At 56.0% G+C, this 19,279-nt stretch overlaps 4 protein-coding genes across 4 annotated transcripts; 3 read left to right on the forward strand and 1 right to left on the reverse strand.

Moving 5' to 3' along the window:
* On the forward strand, positions 1 to 1,195 carry BJ171DRAFT_487266 (cytochrome c oxidase subunit IV family; the record flags this gene model as incomplete). The annotated part of the gene is made up of 3 exons (XM_053109269.1): positions 1 to 150; positions 514 to 645; positions 757 to 1,195. Coding segments are annotated over 3 exons (407 nt in total), but the record flags the coding sequence as incomplete, so codon positions are not given.
* Positions 1,185 to 2,787, forward strand: BJ171DRAFT_487269 (uncharacterized protein). Its single transcript, XM_053109270.1, has 5 exons — positions 1,185 to 1,559; positions 1,660 to 1,680; positions 1,947 to 2,127; positions 2,297 to 2,374; positions 2,503 to 2,787. The coding sequence occupies exons 1-5, from the start codon at positions 1,554 to 1,556 to the stop codon at positions 2,625 to 2,627; spliced, it is 411 nt and encodes a 136-aa protein (XP_052970864.1). The 5' UTR covers positions 1,185 to 1,553; the 3' UTR covers positions 2,628 to 2,787.
* A 317-nt stretch (positions 2,788 to 3,104) lies between these two features.
* On the forward strand, positions 3,105 to 14,284 carry BJ171DRAFT_168076 (uncharacterized protein). Its single transcript, XM_053105931.1, has 13 exons — positions 3,105 to 3,169; positions 3,360 to 3,852; positions 4,061 to 4,088; positions 4,159 to 4,272; positions 4,409 to 8,851; positions 8,934 to 10,468; positions 10,607 to 12,341; positions 12,528 to 12,603; positions 12,715 to 12,833; positions 12,914 to 13,030; positions 13,170 to 13,492; positions 13,594 to 13,725; positions 13,845 to 14,284. The coding sequence occupies exons 2-13, from the start codon at positions 3,401 to 3,403 to the stop codon at positions 14,080 to 14,082; spliced, it is 9,312 nt and encodes a 3,103-aa protein (XP_052970865.1). The 5' UTR covers positions 3,105 to 3,169; positions 3,360 to 3,400; the 3' UTR covers positions 14,083 to 14,284.
* On the reverse strand, positions 14,242 to 18,949 carry BJ171DRAFT_487272 (uncharacterized protein). Its single transcript, XM_053109271.1, has 14 exons — positions 18,835 to 18,949; positions 18,469 to 18,732; positions 18,258 to 18,363; positions 17,943 to 18,010; positions 17,584 to 17,862; positions 17,328 to 17,471; positions 17,086 to 17,244; positions 16,480 to 16,872; positions 16,242 to 16,307; positions 16,036 to 16,149; positions 15,756 to 15,812; positions 14,737 to 15,661; positions 14,579 to 14,646; positions 14,242 to 14,480 (listed from the first exon to the last, which is right to left on the reverse strand). The coding sequence occupies exons 1-14, from the start codon at positions 18,937 to 18,939 to the stop codon at positions 14,415 to 14,417; spliced, it is 2,814 nt and encodes a 937-aa protein (XP_052970866.1). The 5' UTR covers positions 18,940 to 18,949; the 3' UTR covers positions 14,242 to 14,414.
* Between the last annotated feature and the right edge of the window lie 330 nt (positions 18,950 to 19,279).

The raw sequence follows: 19,279 nt of genomic DNA on the forward strand, positions 1-19,279 counted from the left end.
TCGCCTCCACCGTCTCCGACCTTTCCATCAAGAACATCGAGACCCGATGGCACAAGCTCCCCGAGTGCGAGCAGGGCGCCATTGCTGATGTTCTCGCTGAGGCCCAGAAGGGTGACTGGAAGAAGCTCTCTCTGGATCAGAAGCGTGCTGGTACGTGCAAGCATTGGTTCCTATCAAGCGCCTCTCCGACACTACCGCATCCAATCGCGGGGAGCGGGAGGGCGGACGGTCGTTGCAGCACAGCATGCATGCGAATGAGGACACGCAGACCAAGCGGCGCTTAGCGTAATAGCCGTCACCCGCAGCGGTGGTCCGCAGCGCGGGTCAAGAGCGACAGAATCCTGAGCATCGTGGGCCCGCTGTCCTGCTGCATCTTCCTGACAAGCCAATCTCTCTTTTACCTTCCGTGATGCGCACACCTCGCTCCTGCAATCATTCTGCCAACACCACTGGGATTCCGATTTGCGATCAAATCACCTATCTGTCGCTGTTATGCTCGACCGGCCCATCCAGCCTACTTTGTCGCCTACGGCACCTACGGCCCCCGCACCCTCCCTGACCCCATCCTGAAGTACAAGGTTGCCACCTGGGTCGGTTCCTTCCTCCTCCTCACCTACGGCCTCTGGGCCTACTACGTCAACGAGTGTAAGTCTCCCGACCCTCGTTAGTGCTTGCTTTTGAGATTCGGTGCATTCGCCTTTGCTCGGGGTGCCCGTATTCGTTCTTACCGAGCCTCGTCCGCATGCCCTCTCCCAGACACCCCCAAGCTCGTCACCCAGACTCCCGAGTGGCAGGAGGACGAGAAGGTCCGTGCCATCGAGGCCAAGCAGAACCCCTACTACGGTCACTACGCCGAATACCTCAAGTCTCAATCCAAGTAGATTTCCAATTTTGTCTACCCAGGAACTTGTTCTGATGCCTGACCATATACGAGTTTACAGCTCAGACAAAAACAAATGTGACACCCAATTTTTCGCCTCATCACTGTAATTAGTTAACCAGTGTTTGTCATCGGCCGGGGAGGGTGACTCGCTGAATCATCATATCGCCGCTTTGCCGTCAGTCGCCGGCGACAAGTTCAGATAGCGTGCATCTCCATGGACATTGATATACCGCGATCCCCTTGAGCGACGATCGACTGGGCTTGCCATGCCATTGGCGAGCTGTGAACTGATCCAGATGACGACTCGTCGCCATCATCAGCCAAAACGCATAGCCCCGTACGGAGGCGAAATTGAGCTCCAGGGCGCGGAAGGGAACCTTTGCTCCATTGGTGATTGAGCATAGATCTACTGCGGCGTGTTTGGAAATGCAATGAGCCACATCTTCCTTCAGACATATGAGTTCTTGGATCGACTGGTTGCTTTGGACCACATGCCGATTGTGGGACCTGGGCCGGCAGTGCTTGGCATGCTGTGAACTGGGAGTTGCGCAAGGCCCTTGAAACCCCGGCTTGGCCGGAGCTGGCTTTGCCTCCTTTGCCGTCTTCGTCAACCCGATCCCAACCGCTCCCCATCCGCCAGCCGAGTTGCTGTCCACCAACGTAGTTGCCAATGCAGGTAGTTCTCATACCACTGTGTCCTCGCTGGTTCGTTTCCTTCTTGCATCGTTTGGCCAGCCGGATGATCGCTCACACACCATGTCGGGCTCGTCCAACAGAGCGCCGTCGATTACAACCAGGTATACACCTAGCCCCGTCATCGGCCGTACCTTGCTCGACTCTTCTGCTCCTTTGACCTCGGCGCTACCGTTGCGATGTCTCGGGGCGCGAATCAACTCCCCGATCCCTTGGTCTCCAGCGTCGGCATCGCCAACTCAGGCTGTGGGAACTATCAAGCCCGTCGGCGTTCATTTTTGTTTCGATCTCTGACGAGTTTGCTTCTACGATCGAATCAATGGTTCATCCTGAATGAACCACAATAACCACGGCTGGATGCAATCGGCAGCTCGCCGACGTGGCCGCCAGAGGCGCCGATGCATTTGTCGAAACGTTCTACAAGCTCTGGGACACGCAGCGACATCTGCTGATACGATTGTACAAGGATACCACCCCGATTCTCTTCAATGGCATGCCCTTTAGCGGCGGATCCAGCTTCGAGGAGCATTATCAACGCCTGCCGGCCACGGGTAAGTTTGCCCCAACGCACAAGGCACATGCCCGAGTGACGCTGTTCGGGCGATCTCCCCAGATGATCGTCATTGAGCAGAGTAGACTAGACCAGAGCAGAGTGTCTGATCGAATATGGTTTTCCTCTCCTCTGCCGTCACGGAATAATCTATAACATGGCTGCTCAAGTCCACGAAATTCAATCGTATGACTGCCATCCGCTCTACTTTGGACAGGAGCGAGCCGACATCGTCATTACCGTCACAGGTAGGGCAGAGTCAACCGCGGCTTCTGACAAGTCTGGAGAATCGCGCACTGTCGCTGAGATTCGGCATCGCCATCCATGTCCTTACTCTATTGTTATCCTTGCTCTGCTCGTGGATATCGCGCCGCAGGGATCGTCAAGTTTGGCGCCTCCGTTGGCAGACCTTTCTCAGAGACCTTTCTGCTGACCCCCGAGACAGATCCCGGCAAGAAGGGCACTTACTTTATCGGCTCGGACTGCCGACGCTTTGTCTAGCAAAACCTGGATGGCACTCGAGATCCAGGCTCATTGCCTGGAGTCATCATCGTGCAGTTTCATTCAGAACGAGGCGGGCCGGCACCCATCTGCGTTATTTTGTTAGTTTGGGGGACCGTAGTCTTGGGAATAGAATATGCATTTGGCCATCCGGACAGGCTCCATCGCTGCTGTTCGCAGCCCAGCCTCGCCAACGCATCTCGCGATCGCCACCCATCGCTTCGGGCAGCGCGCCGTCGCACAGCTTTCCGTCGCCAATCCCGGCCGCCCAGAGCACAACCGCCTTTCGGCCTCCTCCTTGGTCCTCCTCGGTCTTCTCGACCACATCAGACCATCTGCCCCACGGCGCCTCGGCTGTCCCCGATCGCTGATCGCCACGGAGCACCCTGTTCTCCGGTCCGCCCGCTTCCCTTGACCGCCGCGGCCCTGACCCAGATCCACCATCGCACGGTCGTTGCCCTGACATCGACCCTCCGAGCCACATCCAAGAGCAGCAGCAGCAGTCCTCTCTCATCTCCCGTGCATCCAGACTCTCTCAACAGGTATCTGGCCAGGCACTCAAATCTACCCGTGCGTAGCCGATTATCGGCGACCCGACTCGCCTCCTCAGCATCTGTCCGTCATATCCTGTGCCTTGAATTCATCGGTGTTCTCGCTTGTCGGCTCTCAATCACCCGGGAGGGGGATGCTAATCCAGGTCCGTGCACGATATTTCCATCCCACAACCAACAGCGCATCGGTCCCTCCATCCCTTTTCTGCGTATCCGCTGGACATGCATCGCGGCGCCAAGCTAGCAGCCGCCAAGAGCAAGCTCCAACGGTTCCAGAAGGCCCGATTTGTCACCGCTGGCTCCTATGGTTCCCAGACGAATCTTTATGAGGGCTCGCTGAGCGAGGCAAATGCGTCGCCCTTGACCTCGTACGAAGGCACCCCTCGGCTTTCTGATGCTCCTGAGCCCACTTACTATGGATCGGCTCCTGACGACGCCCCTGAACATGACTATCCGACTTTGTCGGGCTTCAGTCGCTCGGCCGCCCCTTCCCCTCGGCAAGCGCCGCTCGAGCCTTTGTCTGGCCCACAAGACCCTGCTCGAGCCACTGCGACTTCCCAAGAGTATCATCGCTACCAAAGCACAGAATCTTCGTACGGCGGAGAGTCTGTGCCTCGGAATGAGTCGGCAACCGAGATCTCGATCGAATCAACAACTGCCACTCGGCTTAAGCTGTAAGTGCGACGCTGTCCGCTTCGTCTGTCCGGTTGCCTGTATGCCTACTCGCCTGTATGCTTGCCCGCCTTTTGCTTGTATGCCTGCTGCTGCTCTTTGAGGTCTTGATTGTTTGCAGGCGATCGTCGATCCTAATCTGCCTCTGCTCCGCGGCCGTATATGACTGTCGACTACCGGATATCCAATCTCGTGATGGCTCGATCGCAGCCCTCCCCGGCCTCGATCGCAAAGTCCTGTAGGTATCAAAGCTCCCTCCAGTAAGCGAGCATCGACGCATATCCGAGTACTAACCTTTCAATTTGCAGACAAGGCGAGATCCTCCGGCAAAGTCCCCTGCGATGGCCTATGCGTCTGAGTCCGAACCTGCCCCCGTCCCCGTCCCCGGCCCAACTCCATACTCCCCCGAACGCCGGCCTGAGGTACTGAGAGACGCGGTGGATACAGCGCATTTGTCGGATCTGGAGCATTCCCCAAATCTACACCTTGTCTACAGCGAATAGCGGCAATCGCCACAGTCGGGGTCCTGACCTTTTGAATTGTGTCCTCTGGCTTCAGGAGCACCTGACTTCGGTCCAAGCCCACAATACGTACCTGTCGGTCATCAACGCTGATCTAGAGTCCGAAAGCTCTGAGAAAACTGCCCACATTCGCCGGCTTGAGCAGTCCATTGTGCAGCTTTCTGCCGAGCAGCAGACCGCATCTGAGCGCATTCTGGATATGGCTGCGGAGCTTGTCCAGCTCCGAAATGATTTGGCCGAAGCCCACCGAACTGTTGAAGTCCAGCAAGAGTCGCTCCAGCAACTGAGCGCCCAGCAGCAACGTATCCTGGAACTCGAGGAGAGCATATCAGCCAGCGCGGCGGAGCGGCTCGATCTTGAGTCGCAGCTACAGGAGCGATGGACTTTGATCCAGGACATGGAGGCGGAGCTCGACCAGCTGCGCTCTGCTGTGCAAACGACACAGACTCTCAGCGAAGATGCGGATCGCAACAAGATCAATATGGAGCTGACAAACGAGGAGCTCGCAACTGCAAACGCTGCGCTCGAATACGAGGTCGAGTCGCTAAAGAGCCAGATCAAGGAGATCCAGGCCCGTGACTCGGCTGCGCTTTCAAACTACGAAGACAGCCTGCAGCAGAGCCATACCAAGTACGATGAGCTGCAGGCCAGGTACGATGATCTGCAGGCCAAGTGCGACGGTCTGCAGTCGCAGCAGATTCTGCAGCAAGATTTGGCGCTTGAGCTGGCTGCTGCTCAAAGCAATGAAGCACAGCTTGAAAAGCTGCAGTCTTTAGAAGCCAAACTGCATGAAGCCGATGCCCGCCATACTCACGAGTTACGACGGAATGCCGCCCTGCTTGACGAAAAGCAAACGACCCAGCAACAACTTCAGGAGTTTGGCAACAAACTTCTCGATCTACTTGCCGACAGCTCGCACACATACAGCGAAAAGTCTTTCCAGGCCTACCACCTTCTCCAGCAATATCTTTCCGAGCGTGGCCTTGAAGTCACTGCCGCGCTGTGGACGGTTCCTCTGCCGGCAGAGTCTGACTCCGCGAACGCGTCCAAACGTATTGAAGTACTCGAACACGAAGCCGCCCAACAGAGCCAAACGATCGCCCGATTGGAGGACACCGCCGGGGAAGTGCACGTTCTTCGCGAGCAGATCGATGCCCTCACCTACGAAAACAAGACGCTCTCTGCACATCTCTCGATCGAGTCCCAGAAGCGACTCGAATCTGAGATCTACAACCAGTCTCTTCTCAGCGATCTGGAGCAGCTTCGACAGCCCCACACTTCCCTGGCGCCAAGAGCAGCACCCGAGCCCACACGTGCGCCATCCCCTATTGCCCAGGGCGACTGGGGCATCGACGATGACCTCGATGCCCTCCTTAGCGACGAAGGTGCCGCCGACCACTCGACCAATGTCGACCACCCTGAGGAGTCTGCGCTCTCAGTGGAACCGCGAGCCGAATCGTCCAGCCAGCTGAACGATCAGCTTCGACAGTTACGCGAGCAAGTCATCGCCCTCGAAAAGTCCAATGCCACTTTTGCGCTCGAGGGCGAGAGAGCCGCTCAACAGCTCGCGCGCGAGAGGCAGCTCCTTGAGGATGCCGATCGCGACCGTCGATCAGCCAATGAGAAGCAAATGCGGCTGCAGGAGGAGTCCTGGTCGCTTCAGCAACAAGTAGAGTCGCTTGATACCCATTGCCGCGAGATGCGGTCTCAGCTGGAGACCCAGGGGGCCAACTTGGCGCAGAGCCAGAAGGAGCTTGCCCGTGTTCGTGCGCTCCTCCGAACGCAATCCGAGCAAGCAACGGCGCACGACGGATATCAAGAGCAGATCGTGCAATACGAGGCCAAGCTCACCGAGAGTACCATCAAGATCGAAGACCTCGAGAGCGAGATCGCTCGTATCGACGCAGTCTTGGTTGAGGTTCAGGCACTCAACGAGAGCCTCGAGCGCCAGCTTGAGCAAGAGCAAACGGAGAGAGAGTCTGCTACAAACAAGGCCAACAAGATCAAAGCAGACATGTGGGAATTGGAGCAAAAGGTTGCCCAAGATTCTGCCGTCTTGATTGAGAGCCTGCATGAACTGACGGATGCCAACTCGAAGATGAAGGCCCAAATCAAGAGCTATCGAGAGGAAGTCGAGCGCCTGAAGCAAAGCATCCAGAGCCACCAAACTGAGCATGCCGAGACCCATGCCTCAAGCGCCGAGGAGGTTGAGCGACTCAACACCGTCGTTGCCGGTCTCCGAGAGACCATCAAGGAAAAGCTGGCTGACATTGCTCATCTCGAATCTGAAAACGAGTCGCTGGCAACGGCTGGTGCAGAGGTCACGGCTCAGCTTGGCGTGCTGCGCGGCCAACTTCGCGACATTGAGGCTTCTCATAACACTGCCCTGCTTCAGCTCGAGGAAGCTCAAGCGGAGGTTGCTGGTCTCCGTGACGACAACGAGACTTTGCGCTTGGCCGGAATCGAGGTCACCGAGAAGCTCTCAGCTCTGCGCGAGCAGTTTGAGCAATCGAACGAAGAGCGCCAGCACATTGCCCAGCTCTACGAGACGCTGCGAGCGTCGCTCGTCCAGACCGAGGACCAAACCAAGATCCTGGAACAAGCTGGAATCGAGGTCTCCGAGCAGCTGAAGACAGTCCGTGAAGAAGCCACTTACATTCGCCAAGAGCGCGACGAGGCCATCGGAGAGCTTAGCCAACATCGTGAGCGTCTGGCCGAGCTCGAGATTGAGAACTCGACCCTGCGGTTGTCCGGTATCGAGGTCACCGACCAGTTGACGGTCTTGCGCGATGCACTCACTGGATCGGAGGACCAGTGCGCCAAGCTCGTTGAACAACTGAACGAGACCGCCCAGTCGCTCTCGGTTCTTGGCGGCGAAAAGGATCACCTGTGCGCTGAAGTTGACGATCTGACCCACCAGCTTGAGTTGCTCCGCGAACAGGCTCTGATATCGCAGTCCTCCCAATCCGAGATCGCTCTTCGAATCGCCGAGTTGCAAGCCAAGATCGACGCTCTCGAGAGCGAGAACGCCGCACTCCATGCTGCAAATGCCGACACTGCCGCGCAGCTCGCCATCGCAACCAATGAGCGCAATGACGTGATCGGGCAGCTCGAAGATGCCCATTCGATGCTCCACGACCTGGAATCCAAGAACGAGGCCCTTCAGTCGGCCGGCATAGAAATTACCGAGCAGCTCGATAGCTTGCGCCGGGAGCTGCTCAGCTCGGAGGAACAGAACGAAGCTGTCGTGGCCGAGTGCGAGCGCCTGCGGCTGGCAAGCGAGGCCATAAGTAAGGAGCTCTTGGACAAGGATGTCGTCATTGCGGACCTCAGCAGCAAAATCCAGCATCTCCAGGAGAGCTACGATCTTCTCGAGCACGAGTATCGTCAAAAGATCGACCATGTTGAGACGATCGATCGTCAGAACCAAGGTATGCACTTTGAGCGGGAGGACTTGCAGGCGCAGCTCCAGGTTGCCCAGCAGTCGGTCCACAGTCTCGAGGAGCACATTCATGAGCTTGAAGCCGAGCGCAGCCGTCTCGCTGCCGAAGCGGCTGATGTAAGGCAGATTCTGTCGGCGGCCACATCCGAAAACGACCAGCTCCAGAAGCATATCGAAGAGCGCGAGCACACCGTCACGGATCTCCGCAACCATCTTGAGTCTCTCCACCTGCAAAGTGTCGGCGATACCGAGCGTACTCATGCTCTGGAGCTCGAGCGCGAGGAGCTGTCCGCGCAGCTGCATGATGCTCAGGAAAGACTCGAGCGGTACATCCTTGAGACCGAGGCTGTTGTTGAGCAGCACCGAACCGAGGCCGCACAGCACTCGGACGAACGATCTAGGGCCCTCTCGATGCTTGAGCAGACGCAGCAGGATCGCGACGACACGATCGCAGAGTACCAGCAGCACGCCAAGGATTTAGAAGGTCAAATCGATCGGCTCAACCAGGAGTTGCACGCCATCAAAGACACTATGGGTGCGACCGAGCAACTCTTGGCCGCCAAAGTGGCTTCTCTCGAGCAGGAGGTCTCGGATGTCCGCAACGATGGCGACCACCATCGCGCTCATGCCGAGGAGCTCTCGGCGGCCCTGGAGGCGGCTGATCAAGCACTACAGCAGCTGCAAGGCGAGAGTGTCAAGTGGCAGGGCGAGAGAGACGCGTTGATCCGGCAGCTCGCCGACCTTGATGATCAGCTCACAAAGAGCAGCGCTCTTTGCGATGAGCTGTCCTTTGAGCGCGATCGCCTCGAATCCGAACTCCATGTTATCCGCTCGACCTCCGAAAACGATAAGATTCAGCAAGCCCAGATCCTGACGAGCCTAGAGTCGGAACACCGTGCTCTGTCGACCCAGGTGACCGAGCTTCTGGACCGCAACAGCCAGCTGGTTGTACAGAACGAGCAGCAGCACTCCGTTATCGAGGAGCTACAACACGAAAGAGATCATCTCGCCGGGCACATTGAGGAAAGCGAGGATAAGGTGGGTTGCCGCTGTATGTTGAACGCCATTGGCTGCACTTGGTTAGTTGGCTACTGACAACCGTGTTGGTTCTGATCTTCAGATCCGTGTGTTGCACGAGACGAAGGGTCACGTCGAGTCCGAAGTCAGTGAATTGGCCTCTCGAATGGCCTACAACGACGGCCAGGTTCAAGAACTTCAAACGCAGATCGAGATCTTGATGCAGGAGAAGCTTCATGCAGAAAACTTGGCTGCTTCTTTGCAAGTCAAACTCGAGGGCGTCGAGGGCTCGTTTGCGGACAACATGCACAAGGTCAACGACGAGCTACACCGCACGCTCGAAGACAAGATTGTGCTCCGCGACAGTCTTTCTCGGGTCGAGAGCGATTTGTTGATGCTCCGGCAGTCGTTTGCTCAGCTGGAGCAGGAGCGTGATCACCTTCGAGACTACGCCGTTCCGGATCTGTCGCATCAGCTCGAGAGTCAGTACAGCTTGCTCACCCAGGAGCGCCAGTCGATCCTGATTGCCCTGGAGCAGCTCGGTGCCGTCATCCCGAGCGACATATCTGGATACGATATTGACGCTATCCATGTGGCCATCTCAACCGTCCACCAAGTTGTCGTCGAGCAAGCACAGCAACTGGAAGCGACTTACCAGGAGCTCGGCCAGCTTCGCGACGACTCGCTCTCCAAGGAGGCGGACTTGCGCGCGCAGCTTGAATATGTCCAGGCTCGATATGAGGAGATCACCAGCAGCTCGAATCTCAGTGCACACGCGCTCCGGGATGTCGAGGCTCAGCTCGCCGCCGCCAAACAGTCCAACAGCATCCTTGAGAAGCAAACCAGCGAATACAAGTCCGAGCACAAGCGCGCGCTCGATGCAGAGCTCACCGTCAGCCAGCTCCGTCAAGAGCTTCAGGAGTTGCGCGCGCAGTACTCTGGCTCCCAGGCCCAGACGCAGGACCTGCAGCAGTCGCTTGCCCAGCTCCGAACCGAGTACGACGAGACGCACAAGCTGCTGGAGCTGAGCAACGAGAAGATACGCCGGCTCCAGGGCATTGTTGATGTCTTCAAGCTCAAGGAGCGCGACTACATCCTGACTATCAAGTCTTTGAGTGCCGCCGATGCCTCGGTACCGAGCCCAAATCGGTCACAATATCTTTTGGAGCTAGACGAGAGGCTCAAGCAAGAAGAGTCGGCTCTCCAGGAACAAGAACGGCAGATTGTTGCGACCGAGTCGGAGCTTGTAACAGAGCAGCAAAAGTCCCAACAGCGTGACTTGATCAAGAAGATCGATGCGATCGACGCTCGGCTATCGCCCCGCTCGTCCAAGCCCCACCAGCTGGATAGTGCACAAATCGCTGCTCTGGAGCACCAAATCTCGCTTCTGCGCAACGAGCTGACTGTTCAATCCCGCGATGCAGACGATGCCAAGGAGCGCTATGAGGCCGAGCTCAAAGGCGCCAACGAGCGTGTCCAGAACTACTTTGACCTCTCGGAGAGCTCGACAAAGAGCATGGAGGTCTACCGCCAAGAGCTGCGAAAGTGTCGCGAGCGGCTTGCTGCCACAGAGACAGAGCTGCTGAAGCTTCGCGGAGCCAGCATGGGTGTACATGGCGACGCCGTGCCGGACGCAAGGTATGTATGGCGCATTCGGTCTTATTTGCAGTCTGCGGAATTCGGGGCTTGTTGTCAGCTCGCACATATGTCCAGCCCTGTCGGAGTGCGCGCATGCATGCCGATTCACTGAATGGAGTTCTGATTGATTCTTGCCAGCTCGAGTGATCAGCTATACAGCGCTCTTGCTCGCGCCGAGGAGACCCAGGAAGCCATCGGCCAGATTCTAAGCCTCGCGCAAACCAAAGTGAACTCGAGCGTACTCTCTCACAACAGCCCCGCCCTTCCCTCGGTTGCTGTTCTGCAGAACGTTGTGTTGGAGCTCCACCGCCTGATCAGCTCGACTGAACGGCACGTCATGACGATCAAGCAGTCCGCGTCTCAGGCCGGCTATGAGACCCTGTCCAACGGTAGCGACCCACTTTCCTCCATTCAGGAGTCTGTCGAGCATCACAAGCGTGTCGCCGCGACACTCGAGGCCCTGCTTAAGCTCTATCCGGTCGAGGAGCTCGAAAAGCTGCACGCTGGAGAAGAATACCAGGTTTTGATTCCCGCTGTCGAACTAGACCCAAGCCGATTCTCATCGCGAGAAGAGGTTCTCCGCGGAGCATATGTCGGCATCTCCCCTGGACATGCCGAAATCAGCCTGTATGCCCTTGGCAGGGAGGACTACATCCGTCTCATCTCCGAGTCGGCACACCTTGGTCTATACCAGTTCCAGGCTGAACAAGCATGGGCCCTCCTCGACGAACACCGCACTGAAATTGCTGCCCTTCGAACGGCCATCGAGGCCTACATCGCTATCGAGGAGCCGCGGTACTCGGGCTCACATACACCGCTCCAGAAGCTACAGATGCAGCTGGACGAAGTTTTCAAGCTCTGGATCCACGAACTTGACGCCAATGGCCACCTTCGGCTGTTGATCAGCAAGATCCAGGCCGAGGGCATTGCTGCTGTTGCCCAGAACCGCACCCGAATCTCTCAACTGTGCACCATGATCGACAAGCTGATCTTGCTGCTGAAGCTCTCCGACGAAGAGTCTCAGGCATACAAAAGTTCGAATGAGCAAATCCAGCAAAAGTACGACCAACTCAATGCCCAGTTCCTGGAACTCCAGGAGCACACCATGGGCATGGATGAAATGCACAACGAAGAGGTGGTGGCTATCAACAAGGTCGTGGCGGTTCTTGAACAAGAGCGCGATCGACTCTCGGCCGATCTGAGCAGGACCAAAGAGCACTACGAAGCCACAGCCGCCGATCTCGAGAGACAAAAGACCGAGCTCGAAGCCAGTCTCGAGGGAATGGAGGCCAAGTTTGAGCTCTTGCTGCAAGAGGCGGAGCAGAAGACCCGTCGCGCCGAGATTGACGCCAACGACGATCGTGTTGAGGAGCTGACGCGAGAGAAGCTCAAGGTCGAGGCCAGCCTCAAGTCTGCCTCGCTGCAGTGGACCACGGAGCGTGAGCAGCTACTCACCAAGATCCTAAAGGCTGAGCAACAAGCGGGCACCCTGGCCGACCAAAAGACCGAGCTCGAAGAGCGCTTCCAGCAAAAGATTCAGATTCTGACCGAGGAGCTCAAGGACTACCAGCGGCTGCTGGAGCGAAAGGACCAACTGTGGAAGGAGGATTTGCAGAGTCTGGAGCAAAAGCTGGCGCGCTCGGAAAGCAGCTGGGTGGCCGAGCGCAAGGCGCTGACCGACGAATTGGTGAAGACGAAAGAACGAGCACCGACTGCCGACTGGAGAATGTCAGAACAGGAGGCTAGCTGGCTGCAGGACCGCAAGATTCTTATTTCGGAGCTGACCAAGGCTCGTGATGATGCAGCCATTCAGATGGCATCTCTGGCCGAAGAGAAGGATGCGCATATTCGCGCCCTTCATCTTGACAAAGAGGTAGGTCGAGAGGAACCCCACAGCCTCTACATCTTGGCACAGCGGCGGCTCATGGTGCAGCAATCGAGACTGGGTGCGGCGGAGCTGCTGTGTGTGTGCTGCCGTCCAACCCCGCCATGTCCTGCGGTTTGCCTGTCATTGTTGTTTCCCGGCTAACAATTCATGGGACTCCCTCAACGCGCCTAGACCATTGAGAAGGAGCTGATCCTGCGCGATAACCGCATTCGCCACCTCGAGTTCCAGCTCCGTGATCTCACGCCAAGTACGTATTTTCACGGCAGCTCGACTGACCGTCTGGGCTTAGCATCTGGCTATAGCAGCATCTCTTGGCGCGAGTCGCGAATGAGTGTTTCTGACACACGGCTCTCATCAGGCGGCTCTCTCATCACGGTGCAAGAGGCAAACTATCGAATGGAGGAGCTACATCAAGAACTACAAAACTCCTTTGGCCAGATCCGCAAGCTCCAGTTCCAGTTGGCCGGGGCGATCGACGTAAGTCTTTTGCTAGTTGGCACCTCGGGCTCAGTGGCCACGGGCTTACCTGCTGCTTCCAACCACACTGCCGTTACCAGGGCCGCCGTATGGCCGAGGCTCAGAGCAAGGTTGAAAGGGACCGGGCCGTGCGCCTGGCCACCAAGCTGGAGCTTGCAGAGAGGCGCACAGCCTTTTCATCGCAAGAGGGATACAAGGTAGGGAGGCACTTGCATAGAGGCTTCGAACTCCCGTGTGCTCCGTGCAGTCTTTGTGTCGAGAGCTTGCCCATTGCAGCCGATCATACGCTGATCCTTTGTTCGATTTGCATCGATTGATGGCCGGAATCCTATCCAGATGCGATACGAGGGCCCTCGTGAAGATCTCCATCTTCTCCTGGATACGCTCCAGAGCGAGCTCAGCGCCGAGAAGCAGCAGTCAACCAATCTCGTTGGAGTCATCAACAAGATTTTCAGCAAGGTCGTCGATCGCAGCTTGATATCCAGCGACCAGCGTGGCCATGTCCAGATTGACTTGGCCCGCTTCCAGGACGAATGCATCTTGCTCTCGCAGGAGATTCTATATCTGCGATCGCTTGTAAACAAGCTGCTGCTGTGGCGCGCCGACCTCAAGTTCCAGAAGCTCTACCTCACTCTTAAGATCGATGATTTGATGCGAAGGTATGAGAAGCAGTCATTTGTCGCGGACATGTATTCCGTGTCGTTTGGTGCCCTGCGCCAGTTAGTACCGCAACTAAGCTCCTTCGCATACCATACTGCAGCGAGAAAGCCACGCTGGAGTACCTGAAGACGATTGGCATTGCTCAGGTGGATCAGGATGGCTCTCTTCCACTGACACCTCGAGTGAAACTACGCCGATGTATCTACATGGTCATCGCCATCATCCGAATGAGGTGAGCACACCGCCCGAATGATACCGCACTTTGGGTCGGCATGCTGTGTTTGCGCGGTTGCCATTACGCAGTTCCTTGGATATCAGCCACTCACGAACGAGTATTTCTCGGCTCCATAGATCCCTCGCCCAAGGTTGGCAGCATACTGTCAACGAAAGTGCTTCGGTGTTCTACACGGACATGCCTTCTTTGACGGACTTGGCCAAGGACGAGGACCCTGCCGGCCGCGCCGCCGGGCGCGAGGGCGCAGTATCTGGCTATTCGTCCTTTGGAGAGACTTGGCGAAGCCCCTCGGGTTCTCAGCCAAGTCGGCCCGACGCCTATGCCCTCAACGGCACCCCCCGGCGGCACCAGTAATCACGGTGGCCCACTGAAGAGTCGTCCACGACCTCAGCTTGAAGTGAACACCATTATCAGGGGAATCGGAACACCCACCCTTTTCCTGCATGTCAGTGTAGTATTCGACGGACTGCGTCAAGCAAAGCCATATTCAATAACACAGATTACTTTCACAGCCTGCGAGTGGACCGCTGCCTCTTGGGGCTGGGTGCAATAGCCCTTGTCTTGACGCCAGGAGGCCTTTCCAAAGGCGACCGCCACTTCGGTCTCATTGGACACACTGTTTGGCTATGGTTGCGATGGGTGTGCTGCAGAATCCAATTCACCATACGGCCGTGCACCCAGCACTGCTATTTCGGCGGCTTCGTTGCTGAATCTTTACTGGGGCTGTGTCCCTGGATTCCCTCGATCGACAACTGCGATGCACGCCAAATCAGCTCCGACGAATCGAGTGCGACATATCTTCACGGCGATACACTTGCCTCGGGCATGCAGAGCCATTGGACGCACTTACCGCATCGATTTGCATCGAGACGCCAAATCCAAGCTTTGTCGGTGTTCCAGAGGCATTGCCTGATTTTGCTGTACGGATGGAGCGGTAGGCAAATCCAACAAGTCAGCCAGTCAGTACAGAAGCCAACTGACTGCATCATCAACCTAGCGGATACTTACCGCTGCCAATTCCTGAGGGTGACGCCCGTCCCATGCTCGCAGTGCTGGGTCGGCTCAGGCGCTTGGCAGAGTGCGGCCGGGACTCGGGTGTGTCTGGGTCTCGGTCCACGAACGAATTGCGCTGCGAAGGACCAAAGAAGCGCGGGGTGGGGCCGACGGTGTTGGAGAGCCACGGTTTCGTTGCCCCTGGAGCCCAGCGATTCCCGGGGAGGTCGTCGTGTATGTATGATTCCGATACAGACGACGCATTGGATGCCATCGAGACCCGTGGGGTTGGCGAGAACATCGATCGCCGGGGCGTTGCCGTGGTCGAGTTGGCCATCTCGATCGGATCGACGAACAGGCTCTCCTGCGCCTCTTCGTCGGAGACCTCCGCAATGGTCAAGGAGACGTCGTGCTTTTTCACCGATGGAGGGGCTACGCTGGCTGTGAGCTTTGTTTCCTGCTGCTTGAGCTGCCGCTTCATTGTTTTGTGGTCTGTCACCAGCTTCCGAACCATTACAACAAACTCGTTATCGTCATCGGCGCCTCCGGTGCTCTTGTCCCATGGCCTCGTTGCCGTTTTTGGACGGACTAAAGGTGCAGCTCTCGGGCTCTTGACGCTGGGTAGGGATGTCATAGGGCGTTGGGGCGTGCTCATACGTGCTCGACCGGTCCCGGCTACCTCGGTTATAAAGGACTCGACTGTTTGACGCTCTCTGACAAATCGCTCCAGGAGCGCTGTTTTCTCTGCAAGTTCGTTCATCAGACTTGTGGATGTTGCAGGGGCTGACTTATCGGGGACTGATTGCAGAGGAGTTTTTGACTCGGGCGGTGTCGACCGAGTCCCCGAGGCACTGGCTGGCGACCTCGCATGTCGGGCTCCAGCGGACTGTGCTCTATCATTTGACTTTTGGTTGGCTGCCAGCTGTCGGGATCGCGCTTGCTGTTTGCGGGTGGGCAAACGAGCATAGTACAATTCGAATTAGAGCACGACCGACTGGCCTCGTATGAGCACAGGCTCAAGCCAGGGGGCATACCTCTTCCTTGAGCAGCCGTTGCAAAGTCTCGTTTTCGGTGTCAGCCGACACTTGTGCCTGCTCCGCCAGTGTTCATCGGTGTGTTGTTACCCAAGACAGTCGATCCAAGGCGTTGATGTAGCAAATACCAGTCGAGTTTGAGACAAAGGTCAGCGCCAGATTTCAGTCTGGGCCCCCCACCTCCGAGAGATACTCATCGCCCTCGATCAGCTGTGAGGTTTATCTTGCCTCATGGCACATGTATGCGAGGGCACTTGGGTTCAGTAGACGGAGCGCATACCTTCTGGACGATTGTAAGCTGCTTTCGAAGAGCGCGCTCTCTGGCTTCGGCCTCCCGATAGCTGTCCCAGAGCTTTTCCTCGGCGTTTTTGTTGTCCTCAGTAAACTTCCGGATCTGTGGATTCAATCCACAGAGATTTGAATCAAGATCTGCCTGTACTTATCAGCAACGTGATTCCCATGACACCTGAATGCTTCAACACAAACCTTTTTGTCGTACGAGTTTCGAAGTGCCTGTTCTTTGATCGTGTACATTGAGCGGACCTTGAGCAACTGCAACGTTTCCAAGAGCTCACACCGGTAAGTGTCCGACGAACTGAACAATCGATCTTCCTTCTTCTCCTCGTAAAGGATAGGAAAGAGGGCCCAGCACATCTCCTGAGCCATTCAGCAGCAATCACAGCTTGGAGATAATCCAGAGAGCGGTTTTCGGCAGCATACATACAGTCATCTTGAGCTCGTGGTTTTCTGTTCGCAGCTGATCCATTTGATCCTCATGGTCGATTGCAACGACAGCTCGGTTGCGCATCGTCTTTGGAATCTCATGGTTGTTGACGACGATGGCAAGCTCTTCCTTCTTGGCCTCGCTCATGATTCCCATGACTTGGTGCACAGTGTTGATGCGATACTCATGGAAGCGGTTGCGCAGAACGTGAATTTCCATCACGAGTTCGTTTACGAGGTCATCGTACTCATCGATGATGCGGTTGCGCAGCTTGCGTTCCTCGGCTCGTCGAGCCTTGCGGAGTTCGTGAAGCTCCACAGCAAGGGAGGCTGTGTTCGCGACGCTGTCCCAAGCCAGCTTGCTTGCTGCCAGCCGAACATCGCGCTTGTAATTCTGCGAGTCATCAAATAAGCATAGATAGAGCCAATATGAGCACTACATGTCGCGGACCGACTCAGAGACAGGAATCGGCGCCTGCCACGGATCGAGCCAATAATACCGGTGGCCGATAGAGCGGGGCTGCCAAGGCTCAACGCGAAATCCACACAATGGTTTGAATGCGATGTCGTTCTCCAGCATGTTGTGCTCCGGTCCAGAGATGCCTACCTCGATGAGCTCTTTCCGCTCCTGAGCCAAAAAATGGACTAGTCGTTCGCGGTTCTTGATCGTCTCCAGAAGCCGGTTGACCAGCGCGTTGTTCAGGTCATCCTTCTCCAGCTGTCGAGACTCCTTCCATTTGGTAAAACTCTGGGCCAGTTTCGTGATCTTTGAGTGTGTCAGACACATTGGGTCAAGACACATCGGGACCAGTTACGTTGCTTATTGTCGGGTAAGCCACTCCAACCTACCACAGTTGTGAGATCATCGCGAGGGCAGACAAAGACCTTGGAGTCTTCAATCAGATTCATCAGATTCTGCGAGGGAGCTTTTGCATTGGCTGCAGCCTTTCCTCGAAGCTTAACGTTGATTTTTGATTCGTTGAACTCTTTTGTCTGGGTAATGGTACTACGGTTTGAGTCATGTCGGCACTCGCCGTCTGAGCTATCGACGCTTTGTCGGAGTCGTGTGCCACAGGACTCGACACTTTCCACATTCAATACCCACTTTATCGTGAACATACTGGTGCCCGATTTTGTAGAGCTCCGACACAAACGAGTTTATGATGTTTTGCTTGGACGAGTAATCTTCTTCCGTCAGCGTCACGGCGTATTTGATGTCGCCGTTGATGCTCGGCAGCTCGATATTCTCGTTCACCTTGAACAGTCTACCCATTCGTTCATCTGACAGGCGGTCGCAGTATACCTTTGCTTCCTGCAAGATATGTAGTGTATATTCTCTGAGGAGATCGGTCTGCAGTATTGCAATTTGGCATTTCTCGAATGTCTGCGCAACGATGGGAGGCACATGAGTATAGACACGCCATCGTCGATAGACAGCAAACCACGAAATGCTTGCGCACTGACCGCCTGTGCTATTCGGTTGAAGTTCACGTCGATGTCTCCAGATATGACCTCATCTTGCAGGAGCGACTCTGTTGCAGTTCATAAGCGGCAGAGAGCACGTTTGTCGTATCAATGGCCCAACAAATGAAGCAACGGCACATGAAATGCTGTCAGCGGACGCTATCGAGCATGGTGAATAGTACCCACTCATGATTGGTGCAGCTCATTCTGGGAAAAATCCATGCAGAACAGTGTGGACCGCAAGCTTTCCACAGAGCAGCGGGTTCGGGTCTCTCCACTACCCACGTGGCGACTTTATATACAGAACACACTTACCGGCACTGGCTCCTCCACGAGCGCCAAGACGGTAGTATAGTCTGACGGCATCCACCAATATGCTCTTTTTGTACGAAAGGAAGAGCTCTCTCCTCTTGGACTCGTCCTAAATACAAATGAGTGAGTTAAACGACACTCGTTCATATGCGGCGACTGCTCCCCAGTGGCCGCTTGGACACTCGACACAGCGCGTTCGGCTCTTGGTACCCACGTTCAAAGGCTGGCCGGCGAGCTGGATCCGGACAAACTCGTTCCGGAGAGCTATCAGCTTGAGTGCGTGGCTCATGTACTCGATCTGTGACTTGGTGACCTCATCCGTGTTTTCACCAAAGTTGAGCATCGCCGCCTGCTGGTACTCGTCGAGACATTCTTCCAGCTCAAGCACTTTCTGATCGCACAACTTTTTCTCCTCGTCATATAGCTCCGAGAAGCAATATATACTTGGAAACAGTGTCGGATTGACAGTCAGCCCAACCTGTCCCAGCAGTCCATGGAAAATGAGTCAGTCGAACCATGAATAGGGCTTTGGCGCTCGATCACTGAATTATCTTGAGCCGATGCATCCAACCTAGCGTACATTTCTTCGCTTCGTAAATGCCTGATAGGGACTCTCCTTTCCCTTTTGATCAGGCTTGAGGTTTCGCTCGATAAAGTCGGCCAGGATGCTGTATCCGTGCGTCATCTGTCAAGGCATATAAGTCAGTTGCTCTGCGGGTGCTGACAGCCAAGTGAGCAATGTCGTACCATTTGGGCCCTCAGTGTATATTGTGAGCTCGAGACGGCCAAATAGAGTCGCATGGACCAGAGCTCCCATTTGAACTTGATATAGGAGAGCACTTTGGAAAAGTCTGCCGGCCCCTGGTAGGTGATATCCTTCTTCAAGGCGTTCATGGTATTGACAACATAATCGGCAATGCGGAGCCTCTGAACTGTTCGGGCGGATTGGGGAACAGTCACTTGGCAGGTAAGTGAATCGAAAGATGGCAGCATCGCGCTGTTTATCCTTCTGTCTTGAGGATGGA

This window comes from Polychytrium aggregatum (assembly GCF_025602895.1).
Source record: "Polychytrium aggregatum strain JEL109 chromosome Unknown BJ171scaffold_3, whole genome shotgun sequence".
NCBI lineage: Eukaryota > Fungi > Chytridiomycota > Chytridiomycetes > Polychytriales > Polychytrium > Polychytrium aggregatum.